General features: G+C 68.2%; 4 protein-coding genes across 5 annotated transcripts; 2 read left to right on the top strand and 2 right to left on the bottom strand.

The window, feature by feature from the left end:
- Positions 1 to 732: 732 nt before the first annotated feature.
- CDC37 (cell division cycle 37, HSP90 cochaperone) lies at positions 733 to 6,271 on the bottom strand. The gene is made up of 8 exons (XM_084223929.1): positions 6,111 to 6,271; positions 4,986 to 5,267; positions 4,321 to 4,426; positions 3,936 to 4,051; positions 3,353 to 3,475; positions 2,423 to 2,605; positions 1,757 to 1,828; positions 733 to 1,200 (listed from the first exon to the last, which is right to left on the bottom strand). The coding sequence occupies exons 1-8, from the start codon at positions 6,210 to 6,212 to the stop codon at positions 1,048 to 1,050; spliced, it is 1,137 nt and encodes a 378-aa protein (XP_084080055.1). The 5' UTR covers positions 6,213 to 6,271; the 3' UTR covers positions 733 to 1,047.
- Positions 6,272 to 7,082: 811 nt separating this feature from the next.
- On the bottom strand, positions 7,083 to 12,793 carry HOOK2 (hook microtubule tethering protein 2). Its single transcript, XM_084223913.1, has 21 exons — positions 12,692 to 12,793; positions 12,100 to 12,185; positions 11,912 to 11,984; positions 11,442 to 11,492; positions 11,174 to 11,306; positions 11,031 to 11,098; positions 10,678 to 10,740; positions 10,521 to 10,598; positions 9,941 to 10,089; positions 9,730 to 9,870; positions 9,306 to 9,507; positions 9,121 to 9,231; positions 8,967 to 9,054; positions 8,695 to 8,764; positions 8,535 to 8,603; positions 8,375 to 8,432; positions 8,174 to 8,205; positions 8,037 to 8,095; positions 7,660 to 7,802; positions 7,510 to 7,581; positions 7,083 to 7,437 (listed from the first exon to the last, which is right to left on the bottom strand). The coding sequence occupies exons 1-21, from the start codon at positions 12,731 to 12,733 to the stop codon at positions 7,294 to 7,296; spliced, it is 1,932 nt and encodes a 643-aa protein (XP_084080039.1). The 5' UTR covers positions 12,734 to 12,793; the 3' UTR covers positions 7,083 to 7,293.
- A 2,007-nt stretch (positions 12,794 to 14,800) lies between these two features.
- On the top strand, positions 14,801 to 16,067 carry JUNB (JunB proto-oncogene, AP-1 transcription factor subunit). Its single transcript, XM_084223894.1, has one exon. It carries the CDS (start codon positions 14,811 to 14,813, stop codon positions 15,441 to 15,443), a length of 633 nt encoding a protein of 210 aa, XP_084080020.1. The 5' UTR covers positions 14,801 to 14,810; the 3' UTR covers positions 15,444 to 16,067.
- Positions 16,068 to 16,824: 757 nt separating this feature from the next.
- RNASEH2A (ribonuclease H2 subunit A) lies at positions 16,825 to 21,764 on the top strand. Of its 2 annotated transcripts, none has more exons than XM_084223892.1 (8): positions 16,825 to 16,958; positions 17,592 to 17,663; positions 18,212 to 18,338; positions 18,503 to 18,590; positions 19,171 to 19,308; positions 19,717 to 19,804; positions 19,879 to 19,940; positions 21,532 to 21,764. In XM_084223892.1, exons 1-8 carry the CDS (start codon positions 16,832 to 16,834, stop codon positions 21,751 to 21,753), a joined length of 924 nt encoding a protein of 307 aa, XP_084080018.1. In that variant the 5' UTR covers positions 16,825 to 16,831; the 3' UTR covers positions 21,754 to 21,764. The 2 variants fall into 2 exon arrangements, with proteins under 2 accessions (XP_084080018.1, XP_084080019.1); XM_084223893.1 differs by having other exon boundaries at positions 19,879 to 20,002.
- Positions 21,765 to 22,280: the final 516 nt, after the last annotated feature.

The raw sequence follows: 22,280 nt of genomic DNA, 5'->3' as shown, positions 1-22,280 counted from the left end.
GCCTCCCATTGGCCGCGAGAGACGCGCGCTGCCATTGGCCGGCGCCAGGCCCCGCCCACGCAGCTTCGCCCCATGGGTGGGGCCGCGCCTGGGAAAAGGCTCTGATTGGCCGGGAGGCGGGGCTCTAGGAAAAGGGAGGGGCCCAGGATGCGCGGGTGAAGGGGGCGTGGCCAGGCCGATCGAGGGGGCGTGGCCAGGCCGATCGAGGGGGCGGGGCCTGACGGGCACAGCTGGATCTGAAAGGGGGGGAACATCTGGATCCAGAACTGGGGGCCGCACAGCTGGACCAGAACCACAACTAGACCCAAACTGCGAGTGGGACGGATCCGGACTGGGGGCTGCTGGAACGGGCACAGCTGGATCCAAACCTGCGGGCACAGCTGGATCCAAACCTGCGGGCACACTGGATCCAAACCTGCGGGCACAGCTGGATCCAAACCTGCGGGCACAGCTGGATCCAAACCTGCGGGCACACTGTATCCAAACCCACAGCCACAGCTGGATCCAAACCTGCGGGCACAGCTGGATCCAAACCCACGGCCACAGCTGCACTGGGATCCAAACTGGGTGGCCCAAACCCCATCAGGGGAGCCCCCCAAGCCCCCCTGGCAGGATGGGGGGAGGCTGGGGGGGCGGGTCACAGCCCCCTGCCCCTCCCAGGGCGGCTCCAGTTCATCCCTGCTCCCCAAATCCCCCCAAAGGCCCCCAGACCCCCAGGCCACGCTCAGCTTCTCCAATCTCTTTATTCTCCGCTCTGGCACCGCGGCTCCGACCTCCCCTGCACCCCAAACCCACCAGGGAGGGGCCGGGGGGGGCCCAAACCTCCCAAAATCCTTCCCCAAAAGTCTCTACGGCGTGAAAAGCGCGGGGGGGGGGGGGCGTGAGGGAGCGGGGAGGGGGCTGCGGGGGTGGGGGAGTGGGGCACGACCCCTCCCCGCCTGCTTTTGCTGCTTTTCCGACGGGGCGAGTTGGTTTGGGTTTTTTTTTTCGTGTTTTTTTTCTCTTTTTTTGACCTTTTCTGCCTTTTTTCCGGGGGCGTGGCCCCGCTCAGGGCTTGGCCTCCTGCTCGGCGCCGTTCTCCTTCTTGATCTCCTCGTAGAGCGCCGCCTCCCCCGCGCCTCTCTCCGCCCCGTCCCCGCCCTTGGCGTTGGGCACCCAGAGCCCCGAGTCGATGCAGCGCTGCATGTGGTACTTGGCCTCCTGGAAAGGGGCACGGGGGTGTTTGGGGACATCCTCGAGGGGTTTGGGGACATCCTCAAGGGATTTGGGGACAGCCTCAAGGGATTTGGGGACATCCTCAAGGGATTTGGGGACAGCCTGAGGGGTTTGGGGACAGCCCCGAGGAATTTGGGGACAGCCCGAGGGGCTTGGGGACAGCCCAAGGGATTTGGGGACAGCCTGAGGGGTTTGGGGACAGCCCCGAGGAATTTGGGGACAGCCCAAGGGGCTTGGGGACAGCCCAAGGGGCTTGGGGACATCCCCGAGGGATTTGGGGACATCCTCGAGGGGTTTGGGGACATCCTCAAGGGGTTTGGGGACATCCTCAAGGGATTTGGGGACAGCCTGAGGGATTTGGTGACAGCCCGAGGGGCTTGGGGACAGCCCCGAGGGATTTGGTGACAGCCCGAGGGGTTTGGGGACATCCCAGAGGGATCTGGTGACAGCCCGAGGGGTTTGGGGACATCCTCGAGGGGTTTGGGGCTCCCTTGGAGGATTTGGGACCCCTCCCGAGGGATTTTTGGGATAAAAAACTCACAGTTGGGTCCATTTTGCTGATTGTGTCCTGCAGCATCTGAACGTCTTTGACATCGAAGCATTTCTGCAGCTCCTGCCGGGCCCAGGGACTGGTCAGTGGGGCTGGGAGAAACTGGGATGTACTGGGAGCGACTGGGATGTACTGGGAGCGACTGGGATACGCTGGGAGTGACTGGGGTACACTGGGAGTGACTGGGATCATACTGGGAGTGACTGGGTCACACTGGGACCCAAAGATCCCCACAAGGAAACACCCCAAAACCTCAAACCACCCAAAACTGGCGGATTGAGCCTCAAAACCAAACTCGTGCTGGGACTGACTGGGACCAACCCAATCCCACCAAGACCCCCCAAACCTCCAACACCCAAAACCCCCTCAGAGCCGGGAGCCACTTGTGGGAGCCCCAAAATGCCCCAAACTGGGGGTGTAGCCCCAAACTCACGGCGGGTAGGGGGAGCCCCCAAATGCCCCAAACTGGGGGTGTAGCCCCAAACTCACGGCGGGCAGGGGGAGCCCCAAAATGCCCCAAACTGGGGGTGTAGCCCCAAACTCACGGCGGGCAGGGGGAGCCCCAAAATGCCCCAAACTGGGGGTGTAGCCCCAAACTCACGGCGGGCAGGGGGAGCCCCAAAATGCCCCAAACTGGGGGTGTAGCCCCAAACTCACGGCGGGCAGGGACTCGTAGACCTCGACGGGGTCGAGCCCGCCGGGCCCCAGGCGCTTCTGGCGCTCCTCCTCCTCGTACTCGCGCAGCGCCTTCTCCAGCCGCGCCCGCGCCCGGCCCCGCACGCGCTCCTTGAACGCCTCCAGCTCCTCCGTGAAGCCCTCCAGGTACTGCTGGTCTGCCGTCTGGGGGCAAAGGGGGCATGCAGCCCAAAATTCAGCCCAAATTCACCCCAAACCCACCCCAAAATTCAGCCAAAAATCACCCCAAATCCACCCCCAAATTCACCCCAAATCCACCCCAAACCCACCCAAAATCCAGCCAAAAATCACCCCAAATCCACCCCCAAATTCACCCCAAATCCACCCCAAAATTCACCCTAAATTCACCCCAAATCCACCCCAAAATCACCTCAACCACAAAATTCACCCCAAATCCACCCCCAAATTCAACCCAAATCCACCCCCAAAATCACCTCAACCACAAAATTCACCCCAAATCCACCCCCAAATCCACCCCCAAATTCAACCCAAATTCACTACTATTTCACCCCAAATCCACCCGGGTCCATCCCGTCCTGTCCCGCAGTGCTGGGCACGGCCCCAGAGAGTTGGGGTGAAAGGGAAGCGGAACCGGGGTAAAGGAAGGGGAATTGGGGGCTGTGCCTAAAGATGGGCTCTGAACCCCGATCTGCAGCCCCTGAGCCCCCAATTCCCACCCCTGAACCCCCAATTCCACCCCTAAATCCCCAATTCCCACCCCAAACCCCCAATTCCACCCCTGAACCCCCCTTTTCCAACCCATGCCCCTCTCTGCCAGAATCCCCTCCCCTGTCCTCAAAAAAGGGAGAAAATTTGGAGGCTAAACCTGTGGAAATTGGGGTGCACTGGGCCCCAGGGAGCGGTTTTGGGGCGTCCAGGGGGGATTTTTACCTTAATTTTGGTGAAGAACTGCCGGAAGCAAGCCCTGGGATCCACCTTGAGGCTCTTGGCCAGCTCCAGGATGAACTGCATGACGATGGTCTGGTGGGCCACCTGCTCCATCAGCGCATGTTTCTGGGGGAAAACAGGCTCAAAGTCCTCAAAATGCCCCAAATCCCCACTCCATCAAACCCCTTCTGGGCAGGGAAAGAGGGGATTTGGGCCAGGGAATCCCTGCGGGGGCTGGGGGTTGGTGTGTTAAGGGCATGGGATTGGATTTGATGATCTTTAGAAGCTTTTTGATCCCAAATTAACCCCAAATTCCCTGATTTTGATTTTTTTCTGGGCTCCTCATCCCAGGAAAACCCTGGAGCTGCAGGAGAGGGGCCTGGGGGTGAACCTCTCTCCCAAAAAAGGCATGGGTGCCTTTATAGAATGATTTTAAAGATCTTTTCCCCACCTTTCCTGCTTTATAATTCCCAAAGCCTCTCATTTCTCCGGCAGGAAAAACAAGATAAAATCCAGAGAGGTGAGAACCAGGCAGCTGCAGCCTGCAAAAGGGGGGTTTTACCCCAATTTCACCCCGACTCCTCACCTCCTCCACCTCCAGGTCGATGCACCAGATGACCAGGTAGTTGGCTGTCTCCTCGCAGACCAGGTGAGGGTTGTCTGACAGGTACTTCTGGCTGTCATCCCAGCGCCTCAGCATCCCTGCCAGCAGCACAGGGGGATTCCCTCTCCTCAGCGAGGGAACCACCCCTGAACCCCCCCAGGAGCAGGGTGGGCACCTCACCCTGAAACCTGACTGAACTCCCCCAAAACTGTGCTTCAGAGGGGGAAAAAATGGGGAAACCACACAAAATCCTCAATTTTCAGCAGAGTGAGAGGATTCCGGGCTGCTCCCAGCACAGGGGGTGTTCCCAAGCCTGGGGAACCCCAAAAAGCTGCTCCCAGCTGCCCAGAGCCCCCCAGACCCTCACCAAAGTGTTTGATCTGCTTCTCGTATCGCTCCACGAAGGTTTTGTGCTTCTTCTCCTTCTGCTCCTCCGTCTCCTCCTTCTCCTCGGGCTTCACGTTGAAAACGCTCTGGGGACCCAAAAGAACACAGGGAACGATTTGGGGGGAAACCTCACGGGCTTGGGGTCGGTTTTCTTGGGAGATCCTGACAGATTTGGGGTCGGTTTTTTGGGAGCTCCTCACAAATTTGGGGTCGGTTTTTTTGGGAGCCCCTCACAGATTTGGGGTCGGTTTTTTGGGAGCTCCTCACAGATTTGGGGTCGGTTTTTTGGGAGCTCCTCACAGATTTGGGGTCGATTTTTTGGGAGATCCTCACAAATTTGGGGTCGGTTTTTTGGGAGCCCCTCACAAATTTGGGGTCGGTTTTTGGGGAGCCCCTCACACATTTGGGGCCTTTTTTTGGAGAGCCCCTCACAGATTTGGGGCTGGTTTTTTGGGGGTGTCCTGGCAGATTTGGGGCCGGTTTTTTGGGGAGGCCCTCACACATTTGGGGCCTTTTTTTGGAGAGCCCCTCACACATTTGGGGCTGGTTTTTTGGGGGTGTCCTGGCAGATTTGGGGTCGATTTTTTGGGGAGCCCCTCACAGATTTGGGGCCGTTTTTTGGGGTGTTTCCTCCCCAGACCCCACCTTGCTGAAGCCGTCCTTGCTGAGCGTGTCCACGTTCCAGGGCATGTTCTTCTCCTTCTTCCTCAGCTCCTCCAGCTTGTTCTCCCAGCTCTTCTCCTCGTTCTTCAGCTGCTGGGCCTCGGCCTGGAGCTTCTCCATCTCCCCCCTGCCGCTGCCGGGCTCGGCCAGCTCCAGCTCCTTCATCCTCTTCTGGCACTCGGCCAGCTTGCGCTTGCACTCGCGGCAGCCTTTATCCAGCTCCTCCTTCTCCTTCTGGAACTGCTCCATGCGCTCCACGCGGGCCTGGGGGGCACCCCGCAGCTGCAGCCCCCCTCTGCCACCCCGGCTTGGGCTGCGTGGGGAGGGGGCAGCAGCTTTTCCGTGGGGATTTGGGGGGGGGGCTCCCTTGGGGGTGTCACTGCCCCACCCCGGGGCACACAGAGGGGTCTGGGGGGCTGAGCCCCCCGGAGGGGCTTCCCAAGGGACGGAGCAGCCCCTTGGCAGGGCAGGGACGGGGGAATGTGGGGCACGGGGATGGGGGTACAGAGAACACGGTGTTCTGAGGTGGGGGGTACAGGGAACAGGGTGTCCTGGGCACAGGAACCCCAAATTCATTTTCGGGGTGAATTTGGCAGGAATTTGGGGTGAATTTTGGAGTGGATTTGGGGTGAATTTGAGGTGGATTTGGGGTGAATTTTGGGGTGAATTTGAGGTGGATTTGGGGTGTCCTGGATGAATTTGGGATGGATTTGGAGTGTCCTGGACAGGGTGCCCTGGGATGGGGACAGGGAATGGGGGCACAGGGAATGGGGTTTTCTGGGATGGTGAGCACAGAGAACGGGGTGCCCCGGGGTGGGGGCACAGGAACGGGGGTGCCCCGGGATGGGGGAGCTCCCCGCGGGGGCTCCGGGGATGATCCCACCGGAACGCGGGGAGCCCCCGCCCCACGGCGGCCCCCGGAGCTGGGAACAGGAGAACGCCCCCCCTTCCCCGTTCCGAGAGCCCCCCCGCCCCACGGGGGTCCCACGAACAACCGAACCCCCCCCCTCCCCGCCTCCCCCGGGAATCCCGGGCCCGGTCACCATGGGAACGGGCCTCGCGCGGAGCGCCAGGCCCGGGGGGCGCCGCGGACCGGCCGAGCCGCACCTGGTGCCGCCATCGGAAGAGGCTGGCGGTGTCGATGTTGGGGTGAGTCTCGTCCTCATCGTCCGAGACCTCGATGTGGTCCCACACGCTGTAATCCACCATGGCGCGGCCGCCGCGACCCTCCGCCACCCGCCCGGCACGGCTGCTTCCGCCCGCGCCTGACGCACTTCCGCCCGCTCATGACGCACTTCCGGCGCCGCGCCGGCCCTCCTGAGCCTGCGCAGGACGCGCGTGAAGCCACCGCGGCCGGTTCAAAGATGGCGGCGGATTTAAAGAGACGCGAACACCCCCACGCGCGCCATGTCCGTACAGAGAGTTTTACCCGCGAGTTTAAGACCGGTAATCAAAGGAATAGAGCCTTTTAAACGATTTTAAGGGTTTAAATTGAAGGAAAAGCCTGCCTCTTCCATGACTTGAGGAGGTTTAATTGACTGGGAATCCCTATTTTCTTTCATTTTAGGGACTTAGGGGAGGACAAATCCAACTTTTTCGTTGTTTAAATAGTATGTTTTATTTTGGGAAGACACCCCCTTTATCCATCAGTTTAGGGCTCTAAACATATAGGGAACCCCTTTTTTCCTTTTTAAGGTTAAATTGAGGGGCAAAACCCTTTTCTCATAGTTTTAAAGGGTTTAACTAGAGGAGTTCCCTTAATTATGAGGGGGAAAGTGCAGGAAATGTGAAGGAGAGAAAAGGCCGGAATCGTGAGGGGAGAAAAGGGCGGGAACCGTGAGGGGAGAAAAGGGCGGGAACCGTGAGGGGAGAAAAGGGCGGGAAACGTGAGGGGAGAAAAGAGAGGGAAATCTGAGGGGAAAGAGGGCAAGAAACGTGAGGGGAAAAAGGCAAAACCGAAGTAATTTGTAGGGTGCTCGCCCCCACCCACCTCTGCTACACCCTGTGGTTTAAAACACCCAAAACACCCCACCCACAGCTCAGCCCCCCAGTATTTCCCCCATAACAAATCTCCAACGCTGAGTCCTGAGGCTTTATTAGAAGATTTTATGGGGGTGACACACACACGACCCCCCCTGAAATCAGCTACAAAAATAGAAGTGCTAAAATTCCCCCAAAAGGTACGGGGGCAAGGTCCAGGCCCCCCGGAACGAGGCGGGGAGCTCAGGGTTGTAGTGTTTGAAGCGGGGCCAGCCCGGAGCGAGGGGGTCTGGGGCGCGCGGGGACCCCCTCAGCTGGAGGAGGCGGCCCGGCCGCGAGGGGCCCGCGCCCGCCGCGCCGCCGTGGCCAGGCGCTGCTGGGCCAGGAAGGACTGGGCGCCGCCGGGGCCGCCCCGCGCCGCCGCGCCGCCCTCGTGCTGCTGCAGCGCCAGCCCCTGAGGGGACACGGGCGTTAAGGCGGATCCCGGGGGTCCCGGGGGTCTCCGTCCCCGCGGCCCCGCGCTCACCATGTTGTACCAGGCGGTGACCAGCAGCCGCTCCTCGCGCTCCCGCTGCGCCCGGCTGCGCTCCCAGTCGTTCTGGGGGTGTTGAGGGGGCTCAGCTGGGGATGGAGACCCCTGGGATCCCCTCCCCAACCAGGGTTGTTAACCCCTCACCTCCAGGTGCCGGATCAGCGCATCCTTCTCCTGCAGCTGGTTCCGCAGGAGCTGCAGGACGGGGGCCAGTGGGGGGGTTCCGGGGGGGTCCCCGAGGGGTGCTGAGGGCTTTTGGGGGGGCAACCTCGTGGAACCTCTAAATCCTGATCCCATAGCGGGAACAAAGAGGGAGGTTAGCCAGGAATGACCCCCAAACCTCCCCAGATCTTCACGGGGAAACTGAGGCACAGCTCATCTCCTGCCCCCTCCCTGCAGACATCATGCCCCAGGATCCCTATACAAACCCCAATCTGGGGTACCCCAAAACTTTTCCCCCAGGATTCCCCACACCCTGACCCCTCCCCAAATTCTCATGCCCACTCCAGACCCCCTCATACCAGCCCTGGAGAGCTCCAGATCTTCCTCCTCCTCCTTCTCTCCCTCTGGCAGCTCATCCCTGAAGGGACAGGGGGTGGTCACAGGTGGGAGATGTTGGGAGGGCTCCCCAAATCCCCCCTACCCCCAAAAAACTCACAGGTCCTCGGGGGTCTCCTCCAGCAGTACCAGCTGGGGGGAATTGAGAAACAGGTGAAGATGGAGCACTGAGGTACCCCCAGTAAAACCTGACACCCCCAAAACACAGACCCTCCCCAAGACACCAAGACCCACACAATGAATTGGGGACCCCCCTTGGTGTTCAGAAACCCCCCAAAACCTCCCCGGTCCCCCCCCTCACCTCCTCCTGGGGCCTCCCCTGCGCTGTCCGAGGCTCAGCTGCCTCTGCGGCCTCCAGCCTGCGGGTGTGGGGGGCCATTAGGAACTGGGGGGCCATTGGGGACTGGGTGGGGGGTCTTAGGGGTCTTTTGAGGACGCCCAGACCCCCCAGTTCCCCCCACCTGTGCCGGAGCTGGTCCCGCTGCAGCCGCAGCCGCCGGTTCTCGCGCCGCAGCCGTGTCACCGTGTCCCTGGGGGGACACCGGGGTGCTCGTGGGGGGCCCCACAACAAACTGGGGACCCCCCTCCCCGCTGTGTTTTTGGACACCTCCATGGACTCACCTGAGCTCTGCAGGAAGGATCTCAGCCGCCAGATTCTGGGGAGGGGCTGGGCCCCCCTCCAGCCCTGCATCTGGCGGGGTAAAGATGACTTTTGGGTATGGGGACAGCAGGTGACACCCCAAAATTGTGCCCTGCCCACCCAAACCCCCCTGGAGCCCCCCAAACCCTGCAGCCCAAAGTAGGGGCTCTCTGGTGTCTCCTACGAGCTCTGTGCTGGGTGGCAGCGTGTCCCCGCCCGCCCAGGTGTTCTGTCACCTCCCAGGGGCACTCACCTGCCCGGCTCAGGTAGCTCTGCTGCACCTGCACGCAGCGCAGCTCCTCGTTGGCCTCGCGCAGCGCATCCCGCTCCTCCAGCAGCCTCTGCGGGGCACAGGGGGCTCAGGGGCGCCCCAGGTGTGCTCCAGGTGCGTCCCCAGCCTCACCCACCTCCTTCTCCTGGCTCAAGGCCTCGAATCGCTCCTGCAGGTGCCGGAACTCCAGGTGCCACTTCTCGGCCCTCAGCGCCGCCTCCGCCTGCTGCCCGCTCAGCTCCTCCACCTGCACGGGGACACGGTGACACCCCCGGGCACGGGGACACGGCCACCACGGCCACCTGCCCGCGCCCCCCTCACCTGCTTGCGGGCGGCCTCCAGCTGCGCGCAGCCGGCCTGGGCACGGCCCAGCTGCTGCTGCAGGTGCGCGGCGCGGCGCACCTGGGCGGCGTGGCGCTCCTCCAGCGCCCGCGCCCAGCGCCGCAGCTCGCCCGCCGCCGCCGCCCGGCCCCGGTACGTGGCCACCGCCGCCTCCAGCCGCCCCGCCCGCGCCGACGACGCCCTGGGGACCGGCACAGCGGGCACGGTGACGTCCCGAGGCTCTCCCGCAGCACCTGAGCCCCGACACGCGGCCACCAGCACGTGCTGGCACTGCCCTCCCTGATGGTGACAGTGACACCACGGGAGGTGGAGCCTTTCAGGAGCCCCTTGGCTTACCTGAGCAGGTGTCCTGGCTCACCTGAGCAGGTCCATGTGGGGTCACCTGAGCAGGTGCCCAGCTCACCTGAGCAGGTCCATCTCGTCGCGCAGCGCCCGCGCCTCCCCGGCCAGCCCGCTCAGCTCCTGCGCCCGCGCCTGCAGCCCCCGCGCCTCCTGCTCCAGCCGCGAGCAGCGCGCCCGCAGCTCCTCCCTGCCGCTCTCCAGCCTGCAACGGCACCCCCGGCCTCAGGTGAGGGCTGCAGGTGAGGGGGGGGCCACAGGGGGCGAGGCCTCACCTGTAATTCTCTTCCTGCAGCTCCTCCACCTGCGTCTGCAGCCGCAGCAGCTTCTTGGCGGCGGCGCCGGCGCCGTCGGCCTCGAGCTGCTCGCGCAGCGCGCGGTTCTCGGCAGCCAGGTGCCCCTTCTCCTCCAGCAGCGTGGCCACCTGCAGTGCCCAGGTGTGTGGGAGGGGCATGGGGCTGCGGGACCCCCTCCCAGGTGTGCGGGTTCCCCTCCCAAATACTCCCACCCCTGGGATCCCCTCCCCAGTACTCCCATCCTCCACACCACCCATTCAAGAATGCTTCCTCGTTAAGCCTTGGGTGTTCTTAATCCAGCACAGGGAATTTGGGGGGAATCCAGGTGTGCAGGGAGGGATCCAGGTGTGCAGGAAGGGGCCCAGGTGTGCAGAATCCTTCCCAGGTGTGCAGGATCCCCTCCCATGTGTGCCACTGCTCACACAAACTGGCAGACAATCCCCTCCCGCTCCCCCTCAGGTGGAAACTGGGGGGACCCAGGATTTGGGGTGCCCCCAGGTGACTCCAGGGGTGCCCTCAGGTGACTCCAGGGGCACCCCCAGGTGACTCCGTGCCTCACCTGCTGCTCCAGCTCGCGGCAGCGCTGTCCCGACCCCTCCTCAGGGGGCTCCTGGCTCAGGAAGTAATAGCGGCGGGACTAGGGGGGCACAGGGGGCTCAGACACCCCCTGACACCCCCAAGTTCCCCGAGACACCCCAAAATCTGCACCCCCCCACCTGAGTGTCGAAGTTCCCATAGGTCTCAGCCGCCATCGGCTCCGATGGCTCCGGATCCAAGAGCTGCCACAGGAGGGAGAAATTGGAGTTTGGGGGGGGACTCAGGGGGGGCTTCAGACCCCCAAAACCCCAAAGGGGTCCCCAAAACTCCCCTGAGACCCTCCAAACCATGTGGTCCCAAACCACCCCCAAACCCAACACGAACTGACCTTCCACAGGAAACCCCCCCAAATCATCCCCAAGGCCCCCCACTGACCCCCCAAAACCCTCAGGGACTCCCAACCCTCCCCAGGGACCCCCAACCCTCCCCAGGGACCCCCCAAAATCCTCAGGGACCCCCGAAGTGCTCCCACCTCCTGGATGGCCGTCATCACCTCGTGCTGCACCGCCTCCTCCAGCGTCATGATGCGCTGGATGTGCTCTGGGTGGGGGCGATTTGGGAGAGTCAGGGGGGCGTTTTTGGGGGGTCCCCGGCCCCCCCCGGCCCCGCACCCACCTTCCCGGCGCTCGCAGCTGACGGCGCAGCCCAGCACCAGTCTCACCAGTTTGCCCAGTTGCTCGGGGTCGCCGTGCCGGGCGGCCGCCGCCACGTCCGGCACGTGCTGCTCCGCCACGGCCTGGCCCAGTACCTTGGGGGGGGCCCGGGGTCAGAGCCCCCCGCCCCGGGGAGCCCCCCACCCTCAGGAACTCCCCCAGAGCCCAGGGGAGCCCCCCGACCCAAAGCTGGGGGGTCCCCTCTGAGGCTGGGACCTCCCCCCACTCACATCCTGCCAGTACTCCAGCACGCTCTGCAGCACCTGGCGCAGGTTGTTCACCTGGGGAGGGGGCACAAGGTGGGAACCCCCCCCAGAACCCCCAAATTCTGCTCCCACCCCCACTGCCGTGCTTCTTGGGTACCCCAAAATGGGCTCTCCCCAAAAACCCCCAAAACTGGCCTCCCAAAAAGGCCCCCCCAAAGCTGTCACCACAAAAATCAATGTCCCCCAAAAGCCCCCTGAAATCAGCCCTCCCCAAAAGCCCCCCCCAAAACCAGGACCCCAAAATCCCTCCCCAAAATCAACCCCATGAAACCCAACCCTCCTTAATCTGCCCCCCCCCAAAAATCCCCCAAAACCAGCGCCCCCACCAAAATAGCCATCCCACCCCAAAACACGCCGCCCCCCCCAAAACGAACCCCACATTATGACCCCCACCCAAAAACCCCCTCCCACCCCAAATCACGCTGCCCCCCCACCTTGAGGCGCACGCTGCCCTCGGTGTCCCCCCGGATCCGGCCCAGCCACGTCTCATCGAACCAGGAGGGGTCACTGGGGGGGTCCCCAAAGTCAGCCCGGGCCCCTCCGGGGGTCCCCAAAGTCAGCCCGGGCCCCTCCGGGGGTCCCCAAAGTCAGCCCGGGGTCGCCCCCCCAATAAATAACTCACATTTTGTGCAGGACGTGGGCCAGGGTCACCCCGCTGGCCAGGTCCGGGGGGTCCGCGCACGGACAGGGGGGGTCAAAGGTCTGCAACTGGTGGGGGGGTGGGCAAAGGGGGCGTCAGGAACACCCCAAAACCAGGGACACCCCAAAACAGCCCCTCCGGGGGCTCGGGGACACCCCAAAACCCCCGGACAGCTGCACAATGGGGGGGTCAGGGCACCCCAAAACCCCCCAGACCCACTGGGGGGGGTCCAGAGCGGGGTAGGGATCACCCCCCCCCAAAAAAAAAACCCTGAATTTGGGGGGGGCAAAGGGCGCCGGGACAGGGACAAAGGGCGGGGGGGTCACAAGGGCTCGGACACGTCCCCGGGGGGGGACAAAGGTCACCGGGGGGGGGTGACAGGGACCTGGGGAGGTCACAGGGGTCCCGGCGGGGTCAGGGGGTCCCGGGGGGTCACAGGTGCCCCGGGGCCACCAAAGCTCCCGAAGCCGCAGGAACCACCCGGGGGTCCCGGGAGGGTCCCGGTGCATATCCCCGAGCACGGGGGGGGTCCCGGTTGAACCGGGGGTCCCGGGGGAAGTCCCGCCCCCCTTACCCAGGTGAGCAGCGCCCCGCACGCGTCCCGCCCCGCCGCCATGTCCGGCCGGTCCTCCAGGGGCACCGGGCCGGTCCTCCAGGGGCACCGAGCCGCGCCCGGAGCGGCCGCACCTGGCCCCGCCCCCCGCCCGCCACACCCGCCGCGGCCTCCGGGCCACAGAGTCGGACCTAGAGCGGCTGCACCTGCCCAGTTCCGGCCGCGCCCTTTCCGCCTCCCCCTGGGCACAGAGACGGGCACGGGGCGGCCACACCCGCGGGCCACGCCCCCTGGCGGACACGCCCCGGGCGGCGCGGAGCGCGGTCCGCCAAGGCCATAGAGTCGCGTCCAGAGCGGCCCCGGCGCGGCCCCCGTGAGTCACGGCCGCGTCCCACCGCCCCCGCGGCCGCGCCCGCCGTGCCCGCCGGCCCGGGAGGGTCAAGCGGGGCCGTTCTCGCCGCGGGGCAGCGGCGGCGGCGACGCCCGCGCTGCGTCAGCGCTGAACCCGACGGCCTCGGCGGCCGGAACCCCCCCAGTGCCCCCAGTTAGGTGCTGGAACCCCCCAGTATGGCTGTGGGGGCATCCCAGTGCTCCCAGTTGAATCTGGAACCCCCCCAGTGCTCCCAGTAAGGTCCTGGAAAACCCCCCCAGTGCTCCCAGTATGGCTGTGTGGGCATCCCAGTGCTCCCAGTTGAATCTGGAACCCCCCCCAGTGCTCCCAGTAAGGTCCTGGAAACCCCCTCCAGTGCTCCCAGTATGGCTGTGGGGGCATCCCAGTGCTCCCAGTATGGTCTTGGGGGCATCCCACTGCTCCCAGTTGAATCTGGAACCCCCCCAGTGCTCCCAGCATGGCCTTGGGGACATCCCAGTGCCCCCAGAACTGGCCCAAGCCCCCCCAATGTGACCCCGGCCCCCTTCCAGTGCTCCCAGTTTGGTCCTGGGGACATCCCAGTGCCCCCAGTGTGACCCCAGCACCCTCCCAGTGCTCCCAGTTTGGCCCTGGGGCCATCCCAGTGCCCCCAGTGTGACTCCAGCCCCCTCCCAGTGCTCCCAGTTTGGCCCTGGGCCCTCCCCCGCCGGTGCCGTGCCCCCCCCGGACATCCGGGCCCCCCCAGCCCGAAACCCCGGTGGCGGTTGGGGCCGTTGGGGCCCCCGAAAGTCCCTTGGCGGGGGGGGGAGGACACCCCGAGGCCTCCCCGGGAGCGGGACCCCTCCCCAGTGCGCCCCCAAACCCCCCAGTGCCCCCCTGGAGCCGTGTCCCCCCCCCGGGGGGCACTTCGGGGGTGACACCGGGAGGTCACAGCGGGACCGGCCCTGAGTCACGGGGAAGGAGAAGTTGGGAGGGAAAACCCAGCCCCAAAATCCCCTAAAATCCCCTCAAATGCGGGAGGGGAGGAGGGGGCCTGTCCCCCCCGGGAAGTCCCCGGGACCCCGGTGTCCCTCCCCCGGCACGTGCACACCCCTGTGCAGGCCAGGACACGCGGGGACACGCTGGGGGCACAGCTGGGCACGGCCCCCTACCCCTGGCTGCGGCCCCTGGGGGTCCCGGGGGCTTTTGGGGGGGGTTTGGAGGGTCCTGGGGTGGTTTTGGGGGTACTGGGGTGGTTTTGGGGGTCCTGAGGTGCCTCACATGACTCACGTGGGGACACAGGAGAGGGGACATGAGAGCACAGGTGTGTGCTCGGGAGGCGACACGCGTGTGGATGGTTTGGCACGTGAGCCCTGGCACACACCTGTGCCCCCCTTACACACCTGTGCCCCCCGTGGCATTCACCTGTGCCCCCCTTTGCACGCTCGGCCTGCTTTCCTCACCTGAGCTCCCTCCTGCTCACCTGCCCCTTCCTTTGACCTTTGACCTCACCTGGCCTCTCCTTGCTCCCACCTGGCCCCCTCTGCTCACCTGTCCTACCTGTCCCCCCCTTTTCCCACCTGTGTCCCCCAAATGCTCTCAGGCCCCGCCCCTTTTCAGTTGGGGGCGTGTCTATGCTGGAATGGGCGTGTCCATGCAGGAGGGAGCGTGTCGCTGTGCAAGGGGCGTGTCCTGCGCCCCCCTCAGCCAATGGCGGCGCGTTTCCGCCGCGCGCGGCCATAAAGGCGCGGGGCCGCCCGGGGCCGCGGGTTCGAGTCCCGCCGCTCCCGGATGGAGCCGCCGTTCTACCGCCCCGCGCCCTTCCCGGGCGGCTTCTGCCGCGCCGAGCCCGACTACGGCGCATTACCGGGGCCGCTGCCGCAGGGCCCCCCGCAGGAGCCCTTCCGCGGCCTCAAACCGGCGCCGTGCCCCGACGGCGCCTTCTTCGGTAGCGGCGCCGCTACCGGCGGCTTCTTCTACTCCGGTCCCGGCGAGCGCGACGCTTTCAGCGGCAGCTTCGCCCAAGCGCTGGACGAGCTGCACCAACCGGGGCCGCCCAACGTGGCGCTCCCGGAGCCGCCGGCGCTGACGACCACGGCGGCGGCGGCGGGGATGGGGGGACCCTTCCCGGGGGTCCCCGGAGCGGAGGCGGAGGCGGCGGAGCCGGGCCCGGATTCCCCGGAGCGGCTGCAGGCGGAGCGGCGGAGGCTGCGGAACCGGCTGGCGGCGAGCCGGTGCCGGCGGCGGAAGCTGGAGCGGATCGCGCGGCTGGAGCAGCGCGTCCGGGGGCTCCGCGCGCAGAACGCCGAGCTGGCGGACACGGCGGCCGTGCTGCGGGCCCAGGTGCGGCGGCTCCGCGGCTCCGTGCGGGACCACGCGGGCTCGGGATGCCCGCTGCCCCCCGGAGCCGCGCTCGGCTTCTAGAACCGGTACCGGCGGGCAGGCACCGGCACCGAGGGGGCTCCGGGGCAGCGCCGGCTCCTTCCCCGGGGGCGACCCCCGCTCCCGGCTGGGCACGGAGCGGCAGGACACCGGGATGCTGCGTGGGACCCCCGTGGACGCGGCGGCACCGGGATGCTGCGTGGGACCCCCGTGGACACGGCCCGGGTCTGCTCAGCGAGGGGGGCACCTCACGAGCGACCCCCCCAACGTGGACCTGGAGGGGCTGGGGACCCCTGAAGGGACGCGCGAGGATGGGGGACCCCCGGGCTGGGTCACCCGGTAACGGACCGGCCTGAAGAGACCGGCAGGACCCCCCCTTCCCCGGGGCAGGACCCTCGGGACCGGCGGGAATGGGGCCTGGGGGTGCGTGGGGACCCCCAAAGAGGGCTTGGAGCCCCCCCAGCTGGGCCTGGGGAACCCCCCCGGTTCTCGGGGAGGGGTCGGGCCCCTCCAAACCGGGGATTCCGCGGGAGGGGCCGAGCGCGCACCCCAAAAGGGGTGTTCGGGGGGGGGCCCCCGGTGACGTTTACAGGACCCCCCCGGTGGGGAGCGGCCCCCGGGGACCCCCAGTCCCGGGGCGGGGGGCGATTCGCTGTCGCTGCTGACTTTTTTGTACATTTGTATTTAATTATTAATAATAATAATGATAATTGCGGTAACGGCTCTGGTCGTGCTGGACCGGGGGCGGCGGGGCCGTGCGGGTCCCCCCTCCCCCTCCCGTGGGAAGCCCCCCGCGTGCACCGGCGTCAACGGAAGTGGGCGGGGCCGGGGCTTTCCCCGCTGACGCAATCGTGCCCTTATATGGGCAGGCGGGAGAGGGCGGGGCCGTTCCGGGAACCCCCTCCCGCGCTGCCCGCCACCGCCCGCCCCGGGGCCGCGCTTCCCGGACGGACCGGCGGGGTCCCGAGGCTTCCGGGACATTCCCGGGATCCCCTGCCCGCCCCCGCCATCCCGGGGACCCCCTTCCCTCCCCCGGACACTCCACCCCGCGTCTCTCCCGGTGCTCCGCCGCTCCCGGGAGCCCCCCGGCCTTTCCGGTGCTCCGCTGACCCCGGGAACCCCTTCGGCCCCGCCGGGGGGAGAACCCGGCCCGTTAGCCCCGCGTCACTCCGTTAATCCCCGCCCACTCCGATAAACCCCGCCTTTTCCTTGATGCTCCGCCCCCGCGGAATGGCGCCACAATCGACTGGCCCGCCCCCGCTAAACACCGCCCCCTGCACCAAGCCACGCCCCGTTGCGGCCCGCCCGCTCCGTGATTGGCTTTGGTGGTGGCCCCGCCTGGCGAGGCCACGCCCCGTTGCGGCCCGCCCGCCCCGTGATTGGCTCTGGTGGCGGCCCCGCCCATCGAGGCCCCGTCCTCCCGCCCCGCCATGGCGCTGGCCGCGCTGCAGCGGGACCCGGCGGGCGGCGGCCGCTTCGCCTCCGCCGTGCCCGGCCCGTGCCGCGCCCGGCCCTGCGCGCTCGGCGTGGACGAGGCGGGCCGGGGGCCGGTGCTCGGTGAGCCCGGGAGGGGAACCGGGGGGAACCGGGCCGGGGGCGCGGAGAGGGCCCGGTGCACCGGGGGTTGAGCGTGGGGCTCCGGGGTTTGGGTGTAGAGGGTCCCGGTGTACCGGGAGATCAGTGGGAGGCGTCCCGGTGCCCCGGGGTTTAGTGGGAGGGGTGCCGGTGTACCGGGAGTTCAGTGGGAGGTCTCCCGGTGCACCGGGAGTTGAGTTCGGGGGTCCCGGTGCACGGGGGTTCAGTGGGGGGGGTCCCAGTGCCCCGGGGGTTCAGTGGGAGGGGTCCCGGTGCACGGGGGTCCCGTGGGAGGGGTCCCGGTGCCCCGGGAGTTCAGTGGGAGGGGTCCCGGTGTACCGGGAGTTCAGTGGGAGGGGTCCCGGTGTACCGGGAGTTCAGTGGGAGCGGTCCCGGTGCCCCGGGGTCCCGTGGGAGGGGTCCCGGTGCCCCGGTGTTCAGTGGGAGGGGTCCCGGTGTACCGGGAGTTCAGCGGGAGAGGTCCCGGTGTACCGGGAGTTCAGCGGGAGGGGTCCCGGTGTACCGGGAGTTCAGTGGGAGGGGTCCCGGTGTACCGGGAGTCCCGTGGGAGCGGTCCCGGTGCCCCGGGGTCCCCTCTCACGCCGTGTCCCCCAGGTCCGATGGTTTACGCCGTCTGTTACTGCCCCGAGGACAAACTGCCGGAGCTGGAGGCGCTGGGGGTGGCAGGTGGGGCCGGCCCGGGGGTCCCGGGGGGTTCGGGGGTCCCGAGCGAGGGGCTCGGACGGAGCCCCGGGGCTGAGTGGGAAGGACGGGGGTGTCACAGCACCGGGGGGCTCGGGAGTGGGTTGGGGGTCGGGGGAACTGGGGGGATCCCGGAGGGTCCCGGGGGGTCTCGGGGGAGCTGTGGGGGTCCCGGGGGGTCTCGGAGGAGCTGTGGGGGTCCCGGAGGGTCCCGGGGGAGCTGTGGGGGTCCCGGAGGGTCCCGGGGGAGCTGTGGGGGTCCCGGGGGAGCTGTGAGGGTCCCGGGGGGTCCCGGGGGAGCTGTGGGGGTCCAGGAGGAGCTGTGGGGGTCCCGGGGGGTCTCGGAGGAGCTCTGGGGGTCCCGGAGGGTCCCGGGGGAGCTGTGGGGGTCCCGGAGGGTCTCGGAAGCTGTGGGGGTCCCGGAGGGTCCCGGAGGAGCTGTGGGGGTCCCGGGGGAGCTGTGGGGGTCCCGGAGGGTCCCGGAGGAGCTGTGGGGGTCCCGGGGGTCCCTCACCCCCGCCCGGCCCCCCCAGACTCGAAGACGCTGTCGGAGGCGGAGCGGGAGCGGCGCTTCGGGCTCCTGGAGGCCGCGGGGGATTGGGTGGGGTGGGCGCTGCAGGTGCTGCCCCCCGCCCACATCTCGGCCTGCATGCAGCAGCGGTGAGACCCCCGGCCTGCCCCCCAAAATCCCGGGGGGCCCCGATCCTCGGGGAGCCCCCCTTGAGCCCCTCCGGCCGCCCCCGACCCCCCGTCCTGGCTCCCCCCAGTCTGGGGGGGTGGGGGGGGTTCCAATTTGGGGGTGACGCCCCCCCGACCCCCCCCAGAGTCAAGTACAACCTGAACGAGCTGTCCCACGACACGGCCACGGAGCTGATCCAGTTCGTGCTGGACTCGGGGGTGCAGGTGGCCCAGGTGGGATTTGGGGTGTCCCAGGTGGGATTGGGGGGGGCCCAGGTGGGATTTGGGGGGGCCCAGGTGGGATTTGGGGGGCCCAGGTGGGATTGGGGGGGCCCAGGTGGGATTTGGGGGGACCCAGGTGGGATTTGGGGGAGCTGGGGAGGTCTGGGGAGTCCCAGGGTGATTTGGGGTGGTCTGGGGTGACTTGGGGGGGTCCCACGGTGATTTGGGGGATCCTGGTGTGACTAGGGGGTCCCAGGATGACTCGGGGGGTCCCGGGGTGCTTTGGGGGGTCCCAGGTGGTTGTGGTGGTCCCAGGGTGACCCGGGGGGGGTCCCAGGGTGATGTTGGGGTCCCCAGGTGGTTGAGGTGGTCCCAGGATGACTTGGGGGGTCCCGGGGTGCTTTGGGGGGTCCCAGGTGGTTGAGGTGGTCCCGGGGTGACCCAGGGGGGTCCCGGGGTGATGTTGGGGTCCCCAGGTGGTTGTGGTGGTCCCGGGGTGACCCGGGGGGTCCCGGGTGATGTTGGGGTCCCCAGGTGGTTGAGGTGGTCCCGGGGTGACCCGGGGGGTCCCGGGTGATGTTGGGGTCCCCAGGTGCAGGTGGACACGGTGGGGCCGGCCGACAAGTACGAGGCCAAGCTGCGGCGGCGCTTCCCGGGGCTGGGGGTCACCGTGCGCCCCAAGGCCGACGCGCTGTTCCCCGCGGTCAGCGCCGCCAGCATCTGCGCCAAGGTGGGGCTGGGCGACCCCCTGACCCCCCAAAACTGACCCCCCCCGAACTGACCCCCCCAAACCGTGGAATGACCCCCCCAGAAATGACCCCCCCAGAACTGACCCCTCCAGAACCGACCCCCCCCAAACCGTGGAACTGACCCCCTGATCCCCCAGAACTGACCCCCTGACCCCCCAGAACCGACCCCCCCAAACCGTGGAATGACCCCCCCAGAAATGACCCCCCCAGAGCAACGCCCCCCCAAACCCCTGAACTGACCCCCCCCAGCCCCAACACCCCCTGACCCTCCCTCCCTTCCCAGGGCCCCCTCCTCTCCCCCCAGACCCCTGAGTGTTGGGGGGTGGGGGGCAGGACCCTCCTGTCCCCCAGAGCCCCCCCAGCCCCTCAGAGCCCCCCGTGCCCCCCAGGTCGCCCGGGACCGGGCCGTGCTCCACTGGAACTTCGTGGAAGATTTGGGGGACCCCGACCGCGATTACGGCTCCGGATACCCCAACGGTGGGGGGGGGAGCAGGTTGGGGAAGGGGGGGGCCGATTTTGGGGTGCCCCTGACACCCCCCCTCCCTTTGCAGACCCCAAGACCAAGGAGTGGCTGAGGAGGAACCTGGAGCCCGTGTTTGGCTTCCCCCAGCTGGTCCGGTTCAGCTGGGGCACGGCGCGGGCGCTGCTGCAGCAGGAGGGGGTCCCGGTGCAGTGGTACGGGGGGGCACGGGGGGCACGGGGGTCCTGGGGGGCACGGGGGGTCCCGGTGCAGTGGTACGGGGGGGCACGGGGGGGCACGGGGGTCCTGGGGGGGCACGGGGGGCACGGGGGTCCTGGGGGGGCACGGGGGGTCCCGGTGCAGTGGTACGGGGGGGTACGGGGGGGCACGGGGGGGCACGGGGGTCCTGGGGGGGCACGGGGGTCCTGGGGGGCACGGGGGGTCCCGGTGCAGTGGTACGGGGGGCACGGGGGGGCATGGGGGTCCTGGGGGGCACGGGGGGTCCCGGTGCAGTGGTATGGGGGGGCACGGGGGGGGCACGGGGGTCCCGGTGCTGTGGTACGGGGGTCCTGGGGGGGGCACGGGGGTCCTGGGGGGGGCACGGGGGTCCTGGGGGGGCACGGGGGGGCACGGAGGTCCTGGGGGCACGGGGGGTCCTGGTACAATGGTACGGGGGGCACGGGGGGGGCACGGGGGTCCTGGTGCAGTGGTACGGGGGGCACGGGGGTCCTGGGGGGCACGGGGGGTCCCGGTGCAGTGGTATGGGGGGGCACGGGGGTCCTGGGGGGGCACGGGGGGTCCCGGTGCAGTGGTACGGGGGGGCACGGGGGGGCACGGGGGTCCTGGGGGGCACGGGGGGTCCCGGTGCAGTGGTACGGGGGGGTACGGGGGGGCACGGGGGGGCACGGGGGTCCTGGGGGGGCACGGGGGGGCACGGGGGTCCTGGGGGGCACGGGGGGTCCCGGTGCAGTGGCACGGGGGGCACGGGGGGGGCACGGGGGTCCTGGGGGGCACGGGGGGGAACGGGGGGGGCACGGGGGTCCTGGGGGGGCACGGGGGGGCACGGGGGTCCTGGTGCGGTGGTACGGGGGGCACGGGGGGGCACGGGGGTCCTGGGGGGATATTGGGGGTCCTGGGGGGCACGGGGAGTCCCGGTGCTGTAGTACGGGGGGCACGGGGGTCCTGGGGGGGGCACGGGGGTCCTGGGGGGCACGGGGGTCCTGGGGGGCACGGGGGGTCCTGGGGGGGCACGGGGGGTCCCGGTGCTGTGGTACGGGGGGCACGGGGGGGCACGGGGGTCCTGGGGAGCACGGGGGGGTCCTGGTACAATGGTACGGGGGGGCACGGGGGTCCTGGGGGGCACGGGGGGGGCACGGGGGTCCTGGGGGGCACGGGGGGGCACGGGGGTCCTGGGGGGCACGGGGGTCCTGGGGGGCACGGGGGTCCTTGGGGGGCACGGGGGGTCCCGGTGCAGTGGTACGGGGGGCACGGGGGTCCTGGGGGGCACGGGGGGTCCCAGTGCTCTGGTATGGGGGGGCACGGAGGTCCTGGGGAGCACGGGCAGGCCCTGGGGGGGTACAGGGGGTGCACGGAGGGGTCCCGGGGGGTACAGGGGGTACCTGGGGGGGTTCTGGGGGGGATATTGGGAGTCCTGGGGGGGCACGGAGGGGTCCTGGGTGTGGGGGTCAAAGGGGGGGTGGTCCCTGCGGAGCCAGGGGGGGTCATTGCCCTCCTGCCCCCCCAGGGCCGACGAGGACCCCCCAGACGACCCCAGCGCCGCCCCCTCCGTGCTCTCCTTCTTCGCCCGCAGCCCCCCCCGGCGCCCCCCCCACCGCTTCTTCCAGGAGCGCAGCCTGCGGCCCCTGGCCGAGCTGTGACCCCCCCGGAAAGGGGGAGCCCCCCAAAACGGGGGAAACACCCCCCCCCCCCAAAAACAGGCACCCAGTCCCGGAGCGTTGTTTTTTAATAAAGCGTTTTTAAAACACCCCAAATCTCCTTTTTTTCCACCCGCGGGGGGGTCGCTCGTGTTCGGGCTGGGGGGGCCACAGGGACCCCCCGGAGCTGAAGGGGTTTGGGGGGGTTGTGCCCCCCGTGGGGGGAGGGGAGCCCAGGTGCCCCCCCCGGGTTAATCAACCCTGGGCAAAGGCCCGAGAGCGCCGTGGCCTCAATCCCGGGATTAGGGAATGACCGGGGGGGGCACACCGGGGGTGTCGTGGGGGCATCACCGGGGGGGTCCCGAGCACCCCGATGTCCCCCCGCGCCCCCGTTTGGGGCCGATTTTGGGGGGATTTCAGCGCCGAGAGGGGTGCAGACCCCTCCCCCCGCCGTTCAGCACCGCGGACAGCGGGACCGGGGGGGGCGGGGGGGGCACCGGGACCGGGCGGAGCCGCCCCGCCGCTGGGGGGCGCCCTCGGCCCCGGGGCTGGGCGTGGCCAGGGCGTGGCCCAGGGGCGGGGCCGGGGCGGGGCCTCCCGGGGGTCCCGGGCGATGGCG

Source organism: Fringilla coelebs, assembly GCF_963513975.1.
Source record: "Fringilla coelebs genome assembly, chromosome: 32".
NCBI lineage: Eukaryota > Metazoa > Chordata > Aves > Passeriformes > Fringillidae > Fringilla > Fringilla coelebs.
The sequence above is the reverse complement of the archived record's forward strand: the minus strand, read 5'-3'. Positions and strand labels throughout refer to the sequence as shown.